We start from the raw sequence: 19,828 nt of genomic DNA on the forward strand, positions 1-19,828 counted from the left end.
GTCCTAACTGTCCGCCACAATGTCGCAGTCCTGCTAAAATAGATTGTCGCCATTACTAGTAAAAAAAACCAAAATGACCTAAATCTTTCCCGTAGTTTGTAGATGCGATAACTTTTGCGCAAACCAATCAAAATACGCTTATTGGGATATTTGTTGTAAAAAAAATAAAAAAATGTGGCAGACAACAAATTGGCCAAAAATGTTACATTTTGATTTTTAAAATTTTTTTTTTTTTTTTTTTGGGAATATAGCAGAATGTGAAAAAAAAAAAAATATATATATATATTATTTTTTTTTTTTTTTTTTTTTTTTTCCAGAATTGTCGCTCTATTTTTGTTTATAGCACAAAAAAATAAAAATCGCACAGGTGATCAAATACCACCAAAAGAAATCTCTATTTTTGGGAAAAAAAGGACATCCATTTTATTTGGGTTCAGCGTCGCACGACCGTGTGATTGTCAGTTAAAGTAACGCAGTGCCGAATCGCAAAAAAATGGCCTGGTCATTACGGGGGAAAATCCTTCCGGTCCAGAAGTGGTTATACAAGAATGAAAAGTGAAATGCATTTTTTTTTTGTTTTTTTACATAGGTTACAGATGCAAGAATGAATGAAAAGTGAAATAACTTATTATTGTTTGTTTCTCCATAGGTTACAGCCGAATGTGGACACCAGACAGAAGCAGCTTTCAGCATGGAGTTCCTTGGTTCTGTCTTACTGCCGGCACAATAAGCTTTACACAATGAATGTGATGGAAATACAAGAAAGTCCTTTGTTTAACAACAAGAAAATCCAACGTATCCTTTCTGCCTGCTAGAAATCGCTACAGCGAGAGCGTTTTATTGCTGGGATCCTCAAACTACGGCCCTCCAGCTGTTGCAGAACTACACTTCCCATGAGGCATTGTAATACTCTGACATTCACCGACATGACTAGGCATGATGGGAATTGTAGTTCCTGAACAACTGGAGGGCCGTAGTTTGAAGACCCCTGATGTTTGTGATTTCTGTCAGTAAGCACTGCATGGGGATATTCTACAGCAGCATAGAGTGGGGTGACCCCTGAGCAGATCTACCAATGAATGCACTTGTGTAATGATCAATACTTCATTAACCACTTGTCGACCACTTGGTCAGCTCTGTTATGCGAGATGACGTACCTATACGCCGTTTCGTGTAACAGATAGTGGGGGCGCGCATCCGCCGATTGGCTAGAGGGGGAGCCAATTAGGGGGTCCGGTGGATGTGACGTCCAAAGGGCACTGGCGATTGCTCCCCATGGAGACAGAACGGCGGTCTGCCGATGTAAACACGGCAGACTGCTGTTCTGTTAGTGATGAACACAGGGATCCTCCTATTCTATGGGTAGACTAAAGATGAGTAATAGATTTAGGGTGGGTTCTATGGGTAGACTAAAGATCAGTAATAGATTTAGGGTGGGTTCTATGGGTAGAGTGAAGATCAGTAATAGATTTAGGGTGGGTTCTATGGGTAGAGTGAAGATGAGTAATAGATTTAGGGTGGGTTCTATGGGTAGACTAAAGATCAGTAATAGATTTAGGGTGGGTTCTATGGGTAGACTAAAGATCAGTAATAGATTTAGGGTGGGTTCTATGGGTAGACTAAAGATCAGTAATAGATTTAGGGTGGGTTCTATGGGTAGACTAAAGATGAGTAATAGATTTAGGGTGGGTTCTATGGGTAGAGTGAAGATGAGTAATAGATTTAGGGTGGGTTCTATGGGTAGAGTGAAGATGAGTAATAGATTTAGGGTGGGTTCTATGGGTAGAGTGAAGATCAGTAATAGATTTAGGGTGGGTTCTATGGGTAGACTAAAGATCAGTAATAGATTTAGGGTGGGTTCTATGGGTAGAGTGAAGATGAGTAATAGATTTAGGGTGGGTTCTATGGGTAGAGTGAAGATGAGTAATAGATTTAGGGTGGGTTCTATGGGTAGACTAAAGATCAGTAATAGATTTAGGGTGGGTTCTATGGGTAGACTAAAGATCAGTAATAGATTTAGGGTGGGTTCTATGGGTAGACTAAAGATCAGTAATAGATTTAGGGTGGGTTCTATGGGTAGACTAAAGATCAGTAATAGATTTAGGGTGGGTTCTATGGGTAGACTAAAGATCAGTAATAGATTTAGGGTGGGTTCTATGGGTAGACTAAAGATCAGTAATAGATTTAGGGTGGGTTCTATGGGTAGACTAAAGATGAGTAATAGATTTAGGGTGGGTTCTATGGGTAGAGTGAAGATGAGTAATAGATTTAGGGTGGGTTCTATGGGTAGAGTGAAGATGAGTAATAGATTTAGGGTGGGTTCTATGGGTAGACTAAAGATCAGTAATAGATTTAGGGTGGGTTCTATGGGTAGACTAAAGATCAGTAATAGATTTAGGGTGGGTTCTATGGGTAGACTAAAGATCAGTAATAGATTTAGGGTGGGTTCTATGGGTAGACTAAAGATCAGTAATAGATTTAGGGTGGGTTCTATGGGTAGACTAAAGATCAGTAATAGATTTAGGGTGGGTTCTATGGGTAGACTAAAGATCAGTAATAGATTTAGGGTGGGTTCTATGGGTAGACTAAAGATCAGTAATAGATTTAGGGTGGGTTCTATGGGTAGACTAAAGATCAGTAATAGATTTAGGGTGGGTTCTATGGGTAGACTAAAGATCAGTAATAGATTTAGGGTGGGTTCTATGGGTAGACTAAAGATCAGTAATAGATTTAGGGTGGGTTCTATGGGTAGACTAAAGATCAGTAATAGATTTAGGGTGGGTTCTATGGGTAGACTAAAGATCAGTAATAGATTTAGGGTGGGTTCTATGGGTAGACTAAAGATCAGTAATAGATTTAGGGTGGGTTCTATGGGTAGACTAAAGATCAGTAATAGATTTAGGGTGGGTTCTATGGGTAGACTAAAGATCAGTAATAGATTTAGGGTGGGTTCTATGGGTAGAGTGAAGATGAGTAATAGATTTAGGGTGGGTTCTATGGGTAGAGTGAAGATCAGTAATAGATTTAGGGTGGGTTCTATGGGTAGACTAAAGATGAGTAATAGATTTAGGGTGGGTTCTATGGGTAGAGTGAAGATGAGTAATAGATTTAGGGTGGGTTCTATGGGTAGACTAAAGATCAGTAATAGATTTAGGGTGGGTTCTATGGGTAGACTAAAGATCAGTAATAGATTTAGGGTGGGTTCTATGGGTAGAGTGAAGATGAGTAATAGATTTAGGGTGGGTTCTATGGGTAGAGTGAAGATCAGTAATAGATTTAGGGTGGGTTCTATGGGTAGACTAAAGATGAGTAATAGATTTAGGGTGGGTTCTATGGGTAGAGTGAAGATCAGTAATAGATTTAGGGTGGGTTCTATGGGTAGACTAAAGATCAGTAATAGATTTAGGGTGGGTTCTATGGGTAGACTAAAGATCAGTAATAGATTTAGGGTGGGTTCTATGGGTAGAGTGAAGATGAGTAATAGATTTAGGGTGGGTTCTATGGGTAGACTAAAGATGAGTAATAGATTTAGGGTGGGTTCTATGGGTAGAGTGATGATGAGTAATAGATTTAGGGTGGGTTCTATGGGTAGAGTGAAGATGAGTAATAGATTTAGGGTGGGTTCTATGGGTAGAGTGAAGAGGAGTAATAGATTTAGGGTGGGTTCTATGGGTAGAGTGAAGATGAGTAATAGATTTAGGGTGGGTTCTATGGGTAGAGTGAAGATGAGTAATAGATTTAGGGTGGGTTCTATGGGTAGAGTGAAGATGAGTAATAGATTTAGGGTGGGTTCTATGGGTAGACTGAAGGAGTCTCCTAAGCTTTATGGCTTTTGTTTCAATAGTCACTGCAGGTGCTTATTGGATGAAATTTTATAGGACAAAAAAAGTGGAATTGGGGTTCTTTCACACTGCCCCGGCTGAGTTTCGGCCACAGCGCAGATGTAGATCCGTATACTCGCAGTTTTTATGAGGGTTGGCTGCACTTTTCCACAGACTATTATGTCCCATTGTTTTAGCACGCTTTCAGAAAACGCACCCAAACCATGGGACATAATAGAAGGCTGTGAGAAAGTGCAGCAAACCCGCAGGTACACTGAGCTGCGGCCAGATCAGTGTGAAGCAACCCTTAAACTGCTGGGTGGGATTTTGCCTTATTGTGCAAGGTTGCACAGCATGTTTACCTTACCTTGGTCCCTTCTTCTGTGCTGTGTGATTGATCGTCTCCTCTCAGCTGACATCTCCACTGTTGCTACTTTCAGCTTCCTAGGCGTTCACTTCAGCCATTCGATAGACACTGAATGATAGAACTCCTGTATAGGCACACAGGGGTTACTCTGTCCCCAGCACCTGACCCAATGCCGTATCCAGCAGATTCTGGAAATGAACCAAGAGTGTACAATGCTTGAAGAATGATCCATACAGTGTGCATAGAAAGTACAACATTTTCTAGGAAATAGAGTAATCCATTATTTGTTGTGATTCTCCTTGACCTCTTGTACAGGAAAGTTACCCCTGGAGTCTGTTCAGGTGATTTTAGAAGAACTTAGGAAAAAAGGTGAGTAATATACGGTGTGAATGCCAGCGAGTCTCTAAGACCAATCTTAAATATGGTGATTGTAGCACACTGGGAGTTTTCATTTTGATAGTGATAAGGAAATTGTGAGAAGAAATCGATTGCTCTGATTTTCCATACTTATGGGTATTCTTCACCATTTTGTGTAATGGATGTACAGTACATTTTACTTTGACATGTTGGAACGCTTTTCTTTTAATATGTCCAGGTCAAACCAGCAAGTTGGGAAGAATACCTTGTAAAATTTTTCTCCTACCGTTTGAGCTCTGCCTGGATCATGGCGGGTCCAGTGTTAGATTTCTCATTGTCCGTTGTAGATACAGGGCTGTCAGGGAATATTAGGGTCACACTGCAGGAGAAGACTGGCGGGTATGAGTAGGGTTAGTGCACCGGTGAAGGGATGCCGTACATTTCTTGTCTCGCTTCCAAACATTTTGTTAAACCTCTGACTGCTAAGGATGTATTCTAAATAAGTGAATATAATCCACGCTATGGATAATCAACAAACGGTTGTGATCTTCTAAAAAAGTGCTGCTCCCAATTACACTGCTACCTAGGTAGTGCCTGTTGAAAAATCGATGTACAGTATAGGGGATGGGTTGTGGTGCTGCTCTATGTGCAATGAAAACGAATGCATCTTTAGGAGTATCGATGATTCCGAAACCCACAAAATAAATCAGCTACGTGCATCATATCCACAAATTTTCTGTAAAAACGACTAAAGTGCAAAATATAAATTATTGTGCAAAAATGCTAAAAGTGCCACGATGTGCCCAAGTGAAGTGAGCTTCCAATTCAACTCCTAAACGATCCATGAAATCGCACATGAAACCTAAAGTGATCTGTGCTTGGTAGACGCACTCCAATCATGAACAATCCATAAAATCACACATAAAACATAAAGTGATCTGTGTTTGGTAGACACCCTCAAATCATGAACAATTCAATAGGCTACAACAGGTAATAAGTGGCATACTAGTTACTAGTGATCTGTGCTTGGCACTGCATACTACCCATAAACTGTATATCAAGCACAGATCGCGTTATGTTCTATGTGCAATTTCATGGATTGTTCATGATTGGAGGGTCTACCAAGCACAGATCACTAGTAACCAGTATGCCAGTTATTACCTGTTGTAGCCTATGGAACTGAGGCCTAAGACCAATTTAAAATTCGCTTCTTTCTGCCAGGGCACATAAAAATGTGATATAGCGTGTAATATATAATGTATGCAGGGCTCAAAATTTCAAGTCCTGAGCTACTAGCCAGGCCTTAAGGGTTACTCGCCACTACTTGCCCCACCCAACCCCTACCCTGCCCCGCCCTCAAATGCGCCCTCAAAAAATTATTTTATAAAATTACACTGTTAGATGTTTTTGCATGACTGCAGAAGTTGCACAAATAAATATTAATAACAACAGTGTGATTGTATGTGCGTTTTACCTGGATTTTAGGTGCATTTCTATTGAATTCTATTACACAGTGCATTTTCTGAAGCCGCATCAAAGATGCAGCATGCAGGACTTTAACCACTTGCCGACTGCCGGTCAGCCCCTCACAGGCAGAGTGACGTAGGGGTACGTCACTAGCCTGTGAGGCTCTGGGGAGCGAGCGCGCGCCCGCGAGGTCACGGACCCCCCCCCGGCGCGTGTGACCGGCGGACCCGATGTCCGCCAGTCACTCAGCGATCGTCGGGGGAGAGGGAGAAAGTCAGGCGGCTTGTGTAAACAAGCCGCCTGTCATTCTCCCCTGTGTAGGAACACTGATCATACGGTTCTACTATGTAGGACCGTTGATCACTGTTTCTACAGCTCAAGCCACAGCCAATCACAGTTAGAATCACGCCCCTAGGGACACACACAGCCCCTCCCTCTCAAATAAAGTTAACCCCTTCACTGCCAGTGTATTTTTACAGTAACAGTGCATATGTATAGCACTGATTACTGTAGAAATGTCACTGGTAACCCCAAAAGTGTCAAAAATGTCAGTCAAGGGTCCGATCTGTCCGCCGCAATGTCGCAGTACCGCAAAAAAAATCGCAGATCGCCGCCATTACGCGTTAAAAAAAAAAAACAACAAAAATGACAAATCTTTCCCTTTGTTAGTAAATGCGATAACTTTTGCGCAAACCAATCAAAATACGCTTTTTGCGATTTTTTTTTTTTTTTTTTACCAAACATATGTAGCATAAAACAAATTGGCCGAAAATGTTAAAAAATTTTGATTTTTACATTTTTTTGGGGGGAATTTCATATAAAAAAAATGTGAAAAATATTGTTATTTTTGCAAAATTGTCGCTCTTTTTTTGTTTATAGCGCATGATCAAAAAATCACACAGGTGATCAAATACCACCAAAAAAAAGCTCTGTTTGTGGGAAAAAAAAGGACGTCAAATTAGTTTAGGTACAGCGTCGCACGACCGCGCAATTGTCCGTTAAAGTCACGCAGTGCCGAATCGCAAAATACCCCCTGATCTTTTAGCAGCCAAATCCTCCAGAGCTTAAGTGGTTAAAGCGCTTTCATGAAAACGCACTTTGTAATAGAAATTCAATAGAAATGCACCTAAAATCCAGGTAAAACGCACATCCAATCATACTGGCCAAACCACATTTCACCAGTTATTAGGGATAAGAGAGTGAATAGGGGGGGCTGGGGGGTCTGGGTTGTAATAATATATGTTAATGAAGAGCAGAGTGAAGGGCTGTAGAGAAAGAAGCTCCTAGTGCGCCCCCCCCCCCCTCATCACAGATATGGACACTGCCCACCCCTGCACGTCCAGACAGTGTTCTGTCTCTTCCTCTCCTCGCTCGCATTCAATCATTTTTCACTCGCAAAATGTGAGCAGGCGAGTAGAAAATTTGAGGGCTGATGTATGTATTTACTGTTTCTGAAAATCACATCCTTTTTTAATTTCAGGTAACCTGGAGTGGTTGGATAAAAACAAAACCAGATTCCTGATCATGTGGAGAAGACCAGATGAGTGGGGGAAGGTCATTTACACTTGGGTTAGTGTTCTTTTTCTTCATCTTTGCTACCTTCTGTGTTCGCCCCCCTACACCTCGCAACAATCATGCAGCATGCAGGACGTTTCAAAACGCACTGCGCCTGCAGCTCAGTGGTGTGCAGAATCACATAGGATTTAACCTCTTCATGCCCGTGCTATAGCCGAAAGACGGCTACAGCTTGGGCCTAAATTGCTGGGGGGGGGGGGGGGGGGCGTCCATTCATGTCCTCCCGTACATGAGCTGCCTGCGGGGGGCGCACGCAGCTCGCTCTGTGATTAGGGAGTCCATGAGACTTGACTGATCACAGGTTTGGATTAAGGAGCCGGTCCCTTACCACGTGATCAGCTGTCAGCCAATGACAGCTGAACACGTGATGTAAACAGCAGTCAGCGATCAGCTTTTTTTTTTTTTTCTGTCACGCTGTCAGCATGAAGAAAAAAAAAAACACAGCGTTGGCTGCTGTCAGAGGGACATTGGTCCAGAAGAGGAAGAGCAACTGTGCCCATCAGTGCCACCCTTCAGTCCCACCTATCAGTGACACCTATTGGTGCCAACCAGTGCCACTTTTTGGGGCTCATCAGTGCCGCCTCATCAGCGCACATCAAGAGAAAAATTACCTGTTTGCAAAGTTTTATAACAAACTATAGAAACTGTGTGTTTTTTGTTTGTGTTTTTTTTTGTTTTTGGTTTTCGTGATTTGTTTTGTGTTTTTTTTTTTTTTTTTTTTTCTAAAATTTTTCACTTTTTTTTTTTTTTCCAGCGAAAAATAAAAACCCCAGTAGTGATTACATACCACCAAAAGAAAGCTCTATTTCTTTGAAAAAAATTTAAAAATGTCATATGGGTACAATGCTGCATGACCATGCAATTGTCATTCAAAGTGCGACAGCACTGAAAGCTGAGAATTGTCCTGGGCAGGAAGGGGGTTTATGTGCCCGGTTGGCAAATGGTTAAAGGGATTGCGTTTTTGTTGTACTTTTAGCAGCCTGAGTGTGATTATCGCACACATTTGTTCCGTCAGTATATTCAGCATATCAGAAAAATGTTTTACGTTTTTCTGACCGCTACACTGGGAAAGTGGAATGAAATCCGCCAGTTCAGGTTTCTTTGATCATTGGCCGACCAACCTGCTCTAGAGATGTTGTATAACGGGAAGATCTAAACATTGCATCAGATGACTATATATATATATATATATATATATATATATCAGAAATATCATATATAATTTATGACTATATATGATGTATATTTATGACTATATATGATATTTATGATGTATATATATATATTTATGACTATATATATTTCCCCCCCCCCCCAGGTATCAAAACATGGAATGACCAATTCGGTCTTTACACTCTATGAGCTGATAAATGGCGATGACACAGAGGGGGAAGGTAAGGATTTTGCTTTTTGTTCTTTTCTGTGCTTGACAATCCGGCGTTTGGTTTTATTTACCATAAGAAGGTCATACTAATCCATCCACATTTTATTACCTTGAGTCATATCCACCCACACACTCACCGGACACTTTATTAGGTACACCTCTTCAATTTCTTAGTAACACAAATTGCTAATCAGCCAATCACATGGCAGCAATTTTTGCATTTAGGCATCTAGACGTGGTGAAGACAACTTGCTGAAGTTCAAACTGAGCATCAGAATGGGGATTTAAGTGGCTCTGAATGTGGAATGGTTGTTGGTGGCAGACCGGCTGCTCTGAGTATTTCTGGGATTTTCACACACAACCATCTCTCGGGATTACAGAGAATGGTCCAAAAAAAAAAAAAAAGAAGAAATCCACTAATGGTTCAGGCTGGTGGTGGTGTGGAGGAGGGGGGGGGGGGAGTAATGGTTCAGGCTGGTGGTGGTTGTGTAATGGTATGGGGGAGGGGGTAATGGTTCAGGCTGGTGCTGGTGGGGGGGGGGGGGGGTAATGGTTCAGGGTGGTGGTGGTGTAATTGTGTGGGGGAGGGGGGTAATGGTTCAGGCTGGTGGTGGTTGTGTAATGGTATGGGGGAGGGGGTAATGGTTCAGGCTGGTGCTGGTGGGGGGGGGGGGTAATGGTTCAGGGTGGTGGTGGTGTAATTGTGTGGGGGAGGGGGGTAATGGTTCAGGCTGGTGGTGGTTGTGTAATGGTATGGGGGAGGGGGTAATGGTTCAGGCTGGTGGGGGGGGGGGGGTAATGGTTCAGGGTGGTGGTGGTGTAATTGTGTGGGGGAGGGGGGTAATGGTTCAGGCTGGTGGTGGTTGTGTAATGGGAGGGGGGGGGGGGTGTAATGGTCCAGGCTGGTGGTGTAATGGGGAGGGGGATATTTTCTTGGCACACTTTGGGCCCCTTAGTACCAACTGAGCATGGTATAAACCCCACCCCCTACCTTTTTTTTTCTTTTTACAATGGTTTTAAAGCAATGTTGTTCTCTTCCGGTGCTTTCCTGGTTCCTCAATCCATGGACTCCTCCCCTTTTATATTTGTGCTTGGGTCTGATAATTGACGGCTCGGGCACCCGGTTTTTCTGCTAGAAAAAAGCAGTAGATGGGGCTGTGAAGGGAGTCAGGTCAAAGGAAGAGCCGTCATATTACTGCTCCATTACAGCGCATCCGGAAAGTATTCACAGCGCTTCACTTTTTCCACATTTTTTTATGTTACAGCCTTATTCCAAAATTGATTAAATTCATTATTTTCCTCTAAATTCTACAAACAATCCCCCATAATGAATGAAACGTGAAAGAAGTTTGTTTTGAAATCTTTGCAAATTTATTAAAAAAAAAAAAAAATTCCCATGTACATAAGTATTCACACCCTTTGCTCAATACTTTAGTGAAGCTCCTTTGGCACCAATTACAGCCTCCAGTATTTTTGAGTATGATGCTACAAGCTTGGCACTCCTATTTTTGGGCAGTTTCTCCCATTCTTCTTTGCAGGACCTATCAGGCTCCATCAGGTTGGATGGGGGAGGGTCGGTGCACAGCCATTTTCAGATCTCTCCAGAGATGTTCAATCGGGTTCAAGTCTGGGCTCTGGTTGGGCCATTCAAGGACATTCACAGAGTTGTCCTGTAGCCACTCCTTTGTTATCTTGGCTGTGTGCTTAGGGTTGTTGTCCTGTTGGAAGATGAACCTTCGCCCCAGTCTGAGGTCCAGAGTGCTCTGGAGAAGGTTTTCATCAAGGATGTCTCTGTACATTGCTGCATTCATCTTTCCCTCCATCCTGACTAGTCTCCCAGTTCCTGCTGCTGTAAAATATCCCCACAGCATAATGCTTCCACCACCATGCTTCACTGTAGGGATGATATTGGCCAGGTGATGAGCGGTGCCTGGTTTCCTCCAGACATGACGCTTGTCATTCAGGCCAAAGAGTTCAATCTTTGTTTCATCAGAGCAGAGAATTTTGTTTCTCATGGTCTGAGAGTCCTTCAGGTGCCTTTTGGTAAACTCCAGACGGGCTGTCATGTGACTTTTACTGAGGAGTGGCTTCCGTCTGACAACACCCATACAGGCCTGATTGGTGGAGTGCTGCAGAGATGGTTGTTCTTCTGGAAGGTTCTCCTCTCTCAACAGAGAAATGCTGGAGCTCTGTCAGAGTGACCATCGGGTTTTTGGTCACCTCCCTGACTAAGGCCCCCCTCCCCCGATCGCTCAGTTTGGCCGGGCGCCCCGCTCTAGGAAGAGTCCTGGTGGTTCCAAACTTCTTCCATTTACAGATGATGGAGACCACTGTGCTCATTGGGACCTTCAATGCTGCAGAAATGTTTCTATACCCTTCCCCAGATCTGTTCCTCCATACAATTCTGTCTCAGAGGTTTACAAACAATTCCTTGGACTTCATGGCTTGGTTTGTGCTCTGACATGCACTGTTACCTGTGGGACCTTATATAGACAGGTGTGTGCCTTTCCAAATCATGTCCAATCAACTGAATTTACCACAGGTGGACTCCAGTCAAGTTGTAGAAACCTCTCAGGCCCGGTTCACACTGGGGCAACTAGTCAGGCGACTTAGCCTCCTGACAAGTCGCGCTCCATTCAGTGCAATGGCACCGTTCTAATCGGAGCAACTTAAGTCTCTCCGACTTGGAAAAAGGTTCCTGCACTACTTTGGGGACGACTTGCATTGACTTCTATTAGAGAAGCCGTTTGCAAGCCATGATGAAGTCGCGCTGCACGGGGCGACTTTGAAGCCGCCCCAGTGTGAAAGGAGCCTTCAGGATGATCAGTGGAAACGGAACGCACCTGAGCTCAATGCTGAGTGTCATGGCAAAGGGTGTGAATACTTTTGTGCATGGGATTTTGTTACATTTTTTACTTTTTAATAAATTCGTAAAGATTTCACACAAACGTCTTTCACGTTGTCATTATGGGGGATTGTTTGTAGAATTTTGAGGAAAATAATGAATTTAATCCAGTTTGGAATAAGGCTGTAACATAACAAAATGTGGAAGAAGTGAAGCGCTGTGAATACTTTCCGGATGCCCTCTTCTTTCTTTCTTTTCATTTTCTTTCTTTTCTTTTTCTTTTCATTTTTCTTTCTTTTTCTTTTCATTTTTCTTTCTTTTCTTTTCTTTTCATTTTTCTTTCTTTTCTTTTCATTTTTCTTTCTTTTCTTTTCATTTTTCTTTCTTTTCTTTTCATTTTTCTTTCTTTTCTTTTCATTTTCTTTCTTTCTTTTTTCTTTTCTTTTCTTTTTCTTTTCATTTTTCTTTCTTTTTCTTTTCATTTTTCTTTCTTTTTCTTTTCATTTTTCTTTCTTTTCTTTTCCTTTCTTTCTTTCTTTTCATTTTCTTTCCATTTTCTTACTTTTCCTTTTCTTTTCATTTTCTTTTCTTTTCATTTTCTTTCTTTTCATTTTCTTTCTTTCTTTCTGCATTCCTTTTTTCTTTTTCTTCTTTTTTATACAGAATTGCTTTAAGTCTGGTGGTGGAGGGGCAGTCCTGAATTTTTATATTGATTGATTGATAACGCTCCATTACTTTGTTTCTAATCCTTGCTGTGTCTGATTTATTTCCCAGAATTCCATGGTCTGGATGAATTCATGCTCATGAAATCCCTGGAAGTCCTTCAGCTGGAACACAAAGCCGAGGTCTTCACATTGAATGATAGCAGGGGGGTGAAGTTCTTTTGATAAATCTTACATACCTGTTACGAGGCGGCATTAACTGTCCCAATAATACAGGATTTTTTTTACACCCCTTTTAAGAATTAAAATCTGCTGTGGGAGGTTTGATGAACATGATTGGTGGAAGCTGACACCTATTTTGGAGCGGTTTCGGTAAAATATAACTGTAGATATGTTGCGGTATGTCTGTCTGTGTGTATATATAAAAATAATATAAAATCTCAAGCTCAAAAGAGATTTGATTTTTCCCCAACAATACTTTTTTGGTATGGGTATGTACAGAATAAATTGGCTTTTTTTTTTTCTTAACTTGTTTTTTTATTTCTTTGGAGGAACTGCAAAAATGTGACCAGTCATTAGATTCATAGGAGGAGCTTCACCTAAAACCAGAGTGATCGATTGTCGGATGATCTGAAAGTTTCTCATAGTTAAAGGGATTGTAAGGTGCATTCTATCCATTTAAGATAAAAAAAAACTGTGTGTGCAGCAGCCCCCCTAATACTTACCTGAGCACCCTCTCTATCCAGCGACGTTGCCACAGTGTCTCGGCTGCCCGGGACTCCCCACCTCATTGACTGAGACACCAGCATGGCATTGGCTGTCAATCATAGGCAGCCAATCATAGAGGGGGGGCGGGTCTGTGGCTGAATGGACAAAGGAAGCTGTGACTCATCTCGGGTGCCCCCACAGCAAGCTATCCAAGCTAATTTTCTTTCTGACCCACAAGGTTGTGTTGTGTGGCCTTTTTTTTTTTTTTTTTTTATATCCTGTTGAGTGCCCCCACAGCAAGCTGCTTGCTGTGGGGGGCACTCAACAGGATATAAAAAAAAAAAAGGCCACACATAACACAACCTTGTGGGTCAGAAAGAAAAATAGCATCGGCCCCCTGTCAGCTCTAACACTGAGAACTGAGCGATCAAACACCACTGATCGCTCGGTTCTCAGGGCTCCCTGGGCAGAGAGTTGGTAACTGTCAATCACCGCTGTCTGCTCTGCCGCTACCCCATTTCTCCCAGATTTTGCACTCACCAGTTATCAGGTTCCCGACCACCCACCGCCAATTTACTGCAGCAGTGCGGCCCACCTGCGCGAAACGACATAGACAGATGTCAGTCACGCGCCTGCAGCTAGGGGGCGAGTGTGCACCGCTCGGCAGCGGGGACTCCGATGCACTGGGCAGGTGGATCCGATTGCTGTCTGCCACCCACAATCGCTCCCCGATGAGAGAGAAGGAAGGATGGTCAGCTGTTGTAAACACATCTGACCGTTTTTCTCCCTGGAATGATCAGAGCTCCTGTGATCCTTCTATATAGAATTACATGTCTCTATGATCATTTCACAAGCCACTTCCCCTAGGCTCTCATTTAACCCCTTCATCACCCGCAGTGTTAACCCCTTCCCTGCCAGTGTCATTATTACAGTAACAGTGCATATTTTTAGCACTGATTACTGTAGTAATCATTTTAAAAAATAAAAATGACCTAAATCTTTCCTGTAGTTATTAGACGCGGTCACGTTTGCGCAAACCAATCAAAATACGCTTATTGTGATTTTTTTTTTTTTTTTACCAAAAAATATGTAGCAGAATATAAATTGGCCTAAAATGTTAAATTTTTTTCATTTTTTTTTTTTGAGAATGTTAAATAGCAGAAAGGGAAAAATAGCTTTTTTTTTTTTTTTTTCAGAATGGTCGCTCTTTTTTTGTTCATAGCGCAAAAAATAAAAATCGCACAGGTGATCAAATACCACCAAAAGAAAGCTCTGTTTGTGGGGAAAAAAAGACAGAAATTTTATTTGGGTACAGCGTCGCACGACTGTGCAATTGTCTGTTAAAATAACGCAGCACCAAATCGCAAAATAGGGCCTGGTCATTAAGGGGGGAAATCGTCCGGTCCAGAAGTGGTTATAGTAAATCAACCTCTAAGTGTCTGTCAAATCAACCAAAAGCAGGACCTGCCAGTGAGAACAGAGCAGGGCCTTCAACTACTTATCCGTGGGGTCCCAGTATGTTAGTACAGCACACTGCTGGATCCATAGAGAGGGAAGAACGGTTTTTTAACAAGTCCTCTTCTCAAATGGGCACAAGGCTAATGAGCATTTGGGGGAAATTGCAAATCATGTCTGGGGGTTGCAGTGTCCGTAATGGAAGACTTAAGACAGCAAATGCACTGGAAAGGTCTTGGTGGTGTTAGCTCTAAACCAGTGGTCCTCAGGGCCCACTAACAGGCCAGGTTTGCAAGATAACTGAAATACATCCCAAGTGATATAATTTGCTGCTCAGTGATTGCAGTACTCTAGTCTGCATCTCCCCAAGGTAATACTTAAAATCTGGCCTGTTAGTGGGCCCTGAGGACCACTGCTCTAAAGGACCCAAAACTAAGAACAGCTCTAGTAGAAGCAATGGGCTGATTCTCTAGCTTAGGAGTGGTGTGTATACCATCAAAATGATCTTTTACTTTGAGAGTAATCATAGAAGACTGCGACTCCCCAGGGGCAAGTTTGTTCAGAAGGGTCGGGAGAGACTCGGCAGAGTCTTAAGCCTCGTACACACGCAACGATTATCGGCCGACCGATCGGCTGACTTTTGTCCAGTGTTGTTGTGTTGGTTAGAATGTGCCTAGACTGCACACGAATTTTCTCGGCCAACAAAAATCTACTTCAGAAGTGATGTCATGTGATGGTTTACTTTCCGTGTGTTTTTTCTTCTCTGAGCATGCCCAGTCTTGCTCATCAGATTTTTGTCTGCCGAAATCTGTACTGACTGACGGAAAATCGGCCGTTGTGTTGACGGCCAACAAAGATTTTATAGCCTGCACACCAGATTTTTTTCGGCCGAAAAGTCGCAGTCGGTTGTCGGAAGCATCATACTAACAAGCCAAAAATCAGCCGATCGGACGTTGACCGAAAATTCATGGCCAACAATCGTTGCGTGTATACGAGGCATTAGAAGCTGATGGTTTGAAGACTGCAGGCAGATCTGATACAGAAAGACGTGGTAACATGCTTATGGCCTCTGTTTCTAGAGTCTATGCCAGGGGTCTTCAAACTGCGGCCCTCCAGCTGTTCAGGAACTACAATTCCCATCATGCCTTGTCATGTCTGTGAATGTCGGGGTTTTACAATGCCTCATGGGATGTGTAGTTCTGCAACAGCTGGAGGGCAGGGCCATAGTTTGAGGATCCCTGGTCTATGCTTTTAAATAGAACAGATGTTTGCTGTCTCTGAATGCAGAGGGCAAGATGGTTCAAGGTTGCGTATACATTAGCTGCATGGTGGGCATGCTGCAAGCAGCAATGGAGCCATTTGTGAAATGTGAGCTTGAGGGCACCTGGTACAGCCACACTGTGTCTAATCAGACATGTTGTAACCACACAGCAAGGAGGCAATGTAGCTCAGGGTATGAGGCAAGGCCTCGGATACGTGCAAAATACAACTGCTGGTAGCAGGTGCTGGGCCAATCAAAATACTGTTGGCAGGCAACAAGAATAGAGTCCCACATAGCTCTTGCAAAGTAGGCGCATTTGCATGAAATAGGTGACTCGACACTGCATGGCGGGGACCAAAGCATGCACAACACTCCGCCAAGATAACAGCACTCCGCCCTTCAGTGTTAACCTGCTCTGCAGTAAAACCAACATGAAAGTTCAAAGGCTGCCAGCTTTGAAAATACCAAGGTAGCTCCCAATCCTCAGCCTCCTCCTACAGTGAATCTTCAAAGAAGAAAGGGCCACTGCAGGGACAATGACAGTGGCTCAGACCTGGAAAGTACTCCACGGCTAACTTGTTACCAGTACAGGGTTTGAATAATGCCCAGTGTGGAACCCAGTGTCCAATGGTCACTCTCAGGCTAGTCCTACAACCTCTAGTCAAGCGGGTTCCAGGTATGTCACTCCAAAGCTGGGCTAAGGTTTATCCAGGTAGAGACCAGCTCAGGTAGTGAAGAATCTTGACTGAAGGGGGAAAAAATGCTAGCAAAACGGATTTTTCCTAGTAAAGCTGAAAAAAAAAAAAAACACATCCACTGCCTGGCCAGAATATAAAAAAAGTCGCCATCTGGAATTAACTAATCAGCTAACTAAACTAAGCATGCAGTAACTCTCTTATTGGATAAGTGTGCCCAAAGAATGAGGTCAGCTGACTACCTGAATATACTGAATGAGCAGGGGATTCCATCAATGGATTTTTTCTTCCCTGATGGCACGGGAATATTCCAAGATGACAATGCCAGGATTCACCGGGCTCAGATTGTGAAAGAGTGGTTCAGGTAGGATGAGACATCATTGTCACACATGGATTGGCCACCACAGAGCCCAGAACTTACCCCATTGAGAATCTTTGGGATGTGCTGGAGAAGACTTTGCCCAGTGCTCCGACTCTCCCATCATCAATACAAGATCTTGGTGAAAAATGAATGCAACCCAGAATGGAAATAAGTCTTGTGACATTGCAGAAGCTTATCGACACAACGCCACAGCGAATGCGTGCCATAATCAAAGCCAACAAAATATTAGAGTGTGGGACCTTTTTTTTTGGTGGCGACTTTTTTTTTTTTGGCTAGGCAGTGTATATTGTCCCCGGTCACTAAAGCCCCGTACACACATAGCGATTGCCGGCCGTAAATATTCAGCCGCCGAACGATCGGCCCATTGTCGGCTTGTTAGTACGATGCTTCCGACAACCGACTGCGACTTTTCGGCCGAACAGAATCTGGTGTGCAGGCTATAAAATTTTTGTTGGCCGTCACCAGAACTGCCGATTGTTTGCCAGTCAGTACAGAATTCGGCCGACAAACAGCCGATTAGCAAGACTGGGCATGCTCAGAAAAGAAAAAACACACGGAAAGTTAACCATCACATGACATCACTTCTGCAGTCGGCTGTTGTTGGCCGACAAAATTCATGTGCAGTCTTTTGCAGTTTTCAGCCGACAGGACAGCACCGGACAAAAGACGGTCGATCGTTCGGCCGACATACGGGAAGTGTGTACGGGGCTTTACAAAAAACACGAGGCTTGCTGGATATTCTTGGCTGGCCTACAATTATTTTATTTGCCAGTGTTCAATCATCCTGTAGGTGGCAGTATAACCTAAGCGTTAACCTCCTTAGTGGTATTCCCGAATGTGGCTCAGGGTTGATTTTCATTATCAAAAGCGGTAACCCTGAGCCACACTCGGGATTACCCCAGAATCACACTCCCCTTCCCAGCGATCCCCCGCCGTCCTCAGACTCTCTCCCCGCTCTGTAAATACCGGCACCTGTCTTCCGGTTTCCTTCCCTGCGAGCGTTGTGACGCAGGGGGGTGGAACGAGGCAAATTCAAAAATGTAAATACACCAAATGAGATGATATAAAGCGGTGATCCTAACGGATTACACTGTATCATCCCATCTCACCACAGGATTTCACCTGGGGACTTTTCCAGTGCCCTGCCTGTGCTTTTCCAGTTCTTTGTGCCTAGAAAATAGAGAACGACCACGGCGTCCAAAAAGCGTTCTTTTTGCGCAAAAGCGCTTTTAGATGAACTGGAAAACAGCGACAGCGAAACGGAGTTACTTGAAGAACTGAGCGATAGCGATTGGTGGGAAAATTCGTCATCAGGTACGGAAAGTGAGGACAGCGAGGATTCTGATGTCTATTTCTGGCACATCGCTCCGTTGGAAATTCTGAAGAATCATTTGATAAACTTCCCAAATTCCACAAGCGATGTGCCAGAAAGAGACATCAGAATCGTCGCTGTCCTCACTTTCCGTACCTGATGAGGAATTTTCCCACCAATCGCTATCGCTCAGTTCTTCAAGTAACTCCGTTTCGCTGTCGCTGTTTTCCAGTTCTTCTAAAAGCACTTTTGCGCAAAAAGAACGCTTTTTGGACGCCATGATCGTTCTCTATTTTCCAGGCACAAAAAACTGGAAAAGCACAGGCAGGGCACTGGAAAAGTCACCAGAAATCCTGTGGTGAAATGGGATGATACAGTGTAATCCAATCACAGCTTTCTATCATCTCATTTGGTTCTATTTACATTTTTTAAATTGCCGCCAGTTCCACCCCCCCTGCGTCGCAACGCTCGCAGGGAAAGGAACCGGAAGACAGGTGCCGGCATCGGCCGAGCACAGAGCGAGGGGACGGTGGGGGGAGGACGGCGGGGGATGGCTTGTGGACAGTTGGAGGACGGCGGGGGGCGGGATCACAGGGGAAGGTGAGTTTTAAAATATAAAACAGATTTCCATGCAAAACAATATACCGCTTTGACAAAGTCAGGAAGTGACGAAACACGTCAGGATGTGGCCACATGACAGACTGAAGGGGGATCGCAGGGGAAGAGGAGTTTTAAAATATAAAACAACAGATTTCCATGCAAAACAATGTAGCGCTTTTAGCACAGAAATCCTAACATAATCAGACCGCCGGGGAGGTTAATGATTTCCTGTGTCTCTCCGGGGAGGATAAAGAGAAAAAAAAAATGGATATTTGTCTTACTGTAAAATCCTTTTCTCTGCGGTTCATTGACGGACACAGCTTCATATATTCTTCAACAGATGGGTTATGCAGCTAGTGTCCTACTCCTAGGAAGAGCATCATAACCCATCTGTCGAAGAAGATCTGAAGCTGTGTCCGTCAATGAACGAAAGAGAAATATATAATTATTCTTGGATCGGAATTCAGGTTTCTTGGTGAGGGTGCTCAGTTACATACACCAATAGCTGGTCTTGCTCTGAAGAAGATCCAGATCAGTCAAAACGCGTCAGTTCTTTGCTGGTTTTGGATGGTTAGAGTTGTTAAGGTGAGTTCTAAACAACATTTCTTTTACGGAATATCTCACGCTACAAATATAAGTATTGCTTCATGTCCATACTTTTATTTAATATATGGGACTAATTCTGTATACATAGTGGGGTTATTATATACATACACACACTGTCCCAGAATTCTAGGACCTAAAAATATACACAGTCTCATTCCTGCTCTTAAAAAATAACCAATTCTTTGAGGTGAAATGGCCACCATATCAAGCTGACATCAGTGCAAAGGGTTAAAGGCTGCTTTAGCATTGTGTAAGAAGTGAAAGCTCCAGCCCTGGGTAATGGCAGGGTTAGGATTAAGGTACAGTGATTAGGAGAATGTCTCTCTGCTCC

At 43.2% G+C, this 19,828-nt stretch overlaps 1 protein-coding gene across 1 annotated transcript; it reads left to right on the forward strand.

Moving 5' to 3' along the window:
- Positions 1-648: 648 nt before the first annotated feature.
- On the forward strand, positions 649-12,707 carry VPS25 (vacuolar protein sorting 25 homolog). The gene is made up of 5 exons (XM_082272365.1): positions 649-795; positions 4,504-4,557; positions 7,493-7,581; positions 8,906-8,981; positions 12,591-12,707. Exons 1-5 carry the CDS (start codon positions 741-743, stop codon positions 12,701-12,703), a joined length of 387 nt encoding a protein of 128 aa, XP_082128491.1. The 5' UTR covers positions 649-740; the 3' UTR covers positions 12,704-12,707.
- Positions 12,708-19,828: the final 7,121 nt, after the last annotated feature.

Source organism: Pelophylax lessonae (genome assembly GCF_965119305.1).
Source record: "Pelophylax lessonae genome assembly, chromosome: 11".
NCBI classification, from domain to species: Eukaryota; Metazoa; Chordata; class Amphibia; order Anura; family Ranidae; genus Pelophylax; species Pelophylax lessonae.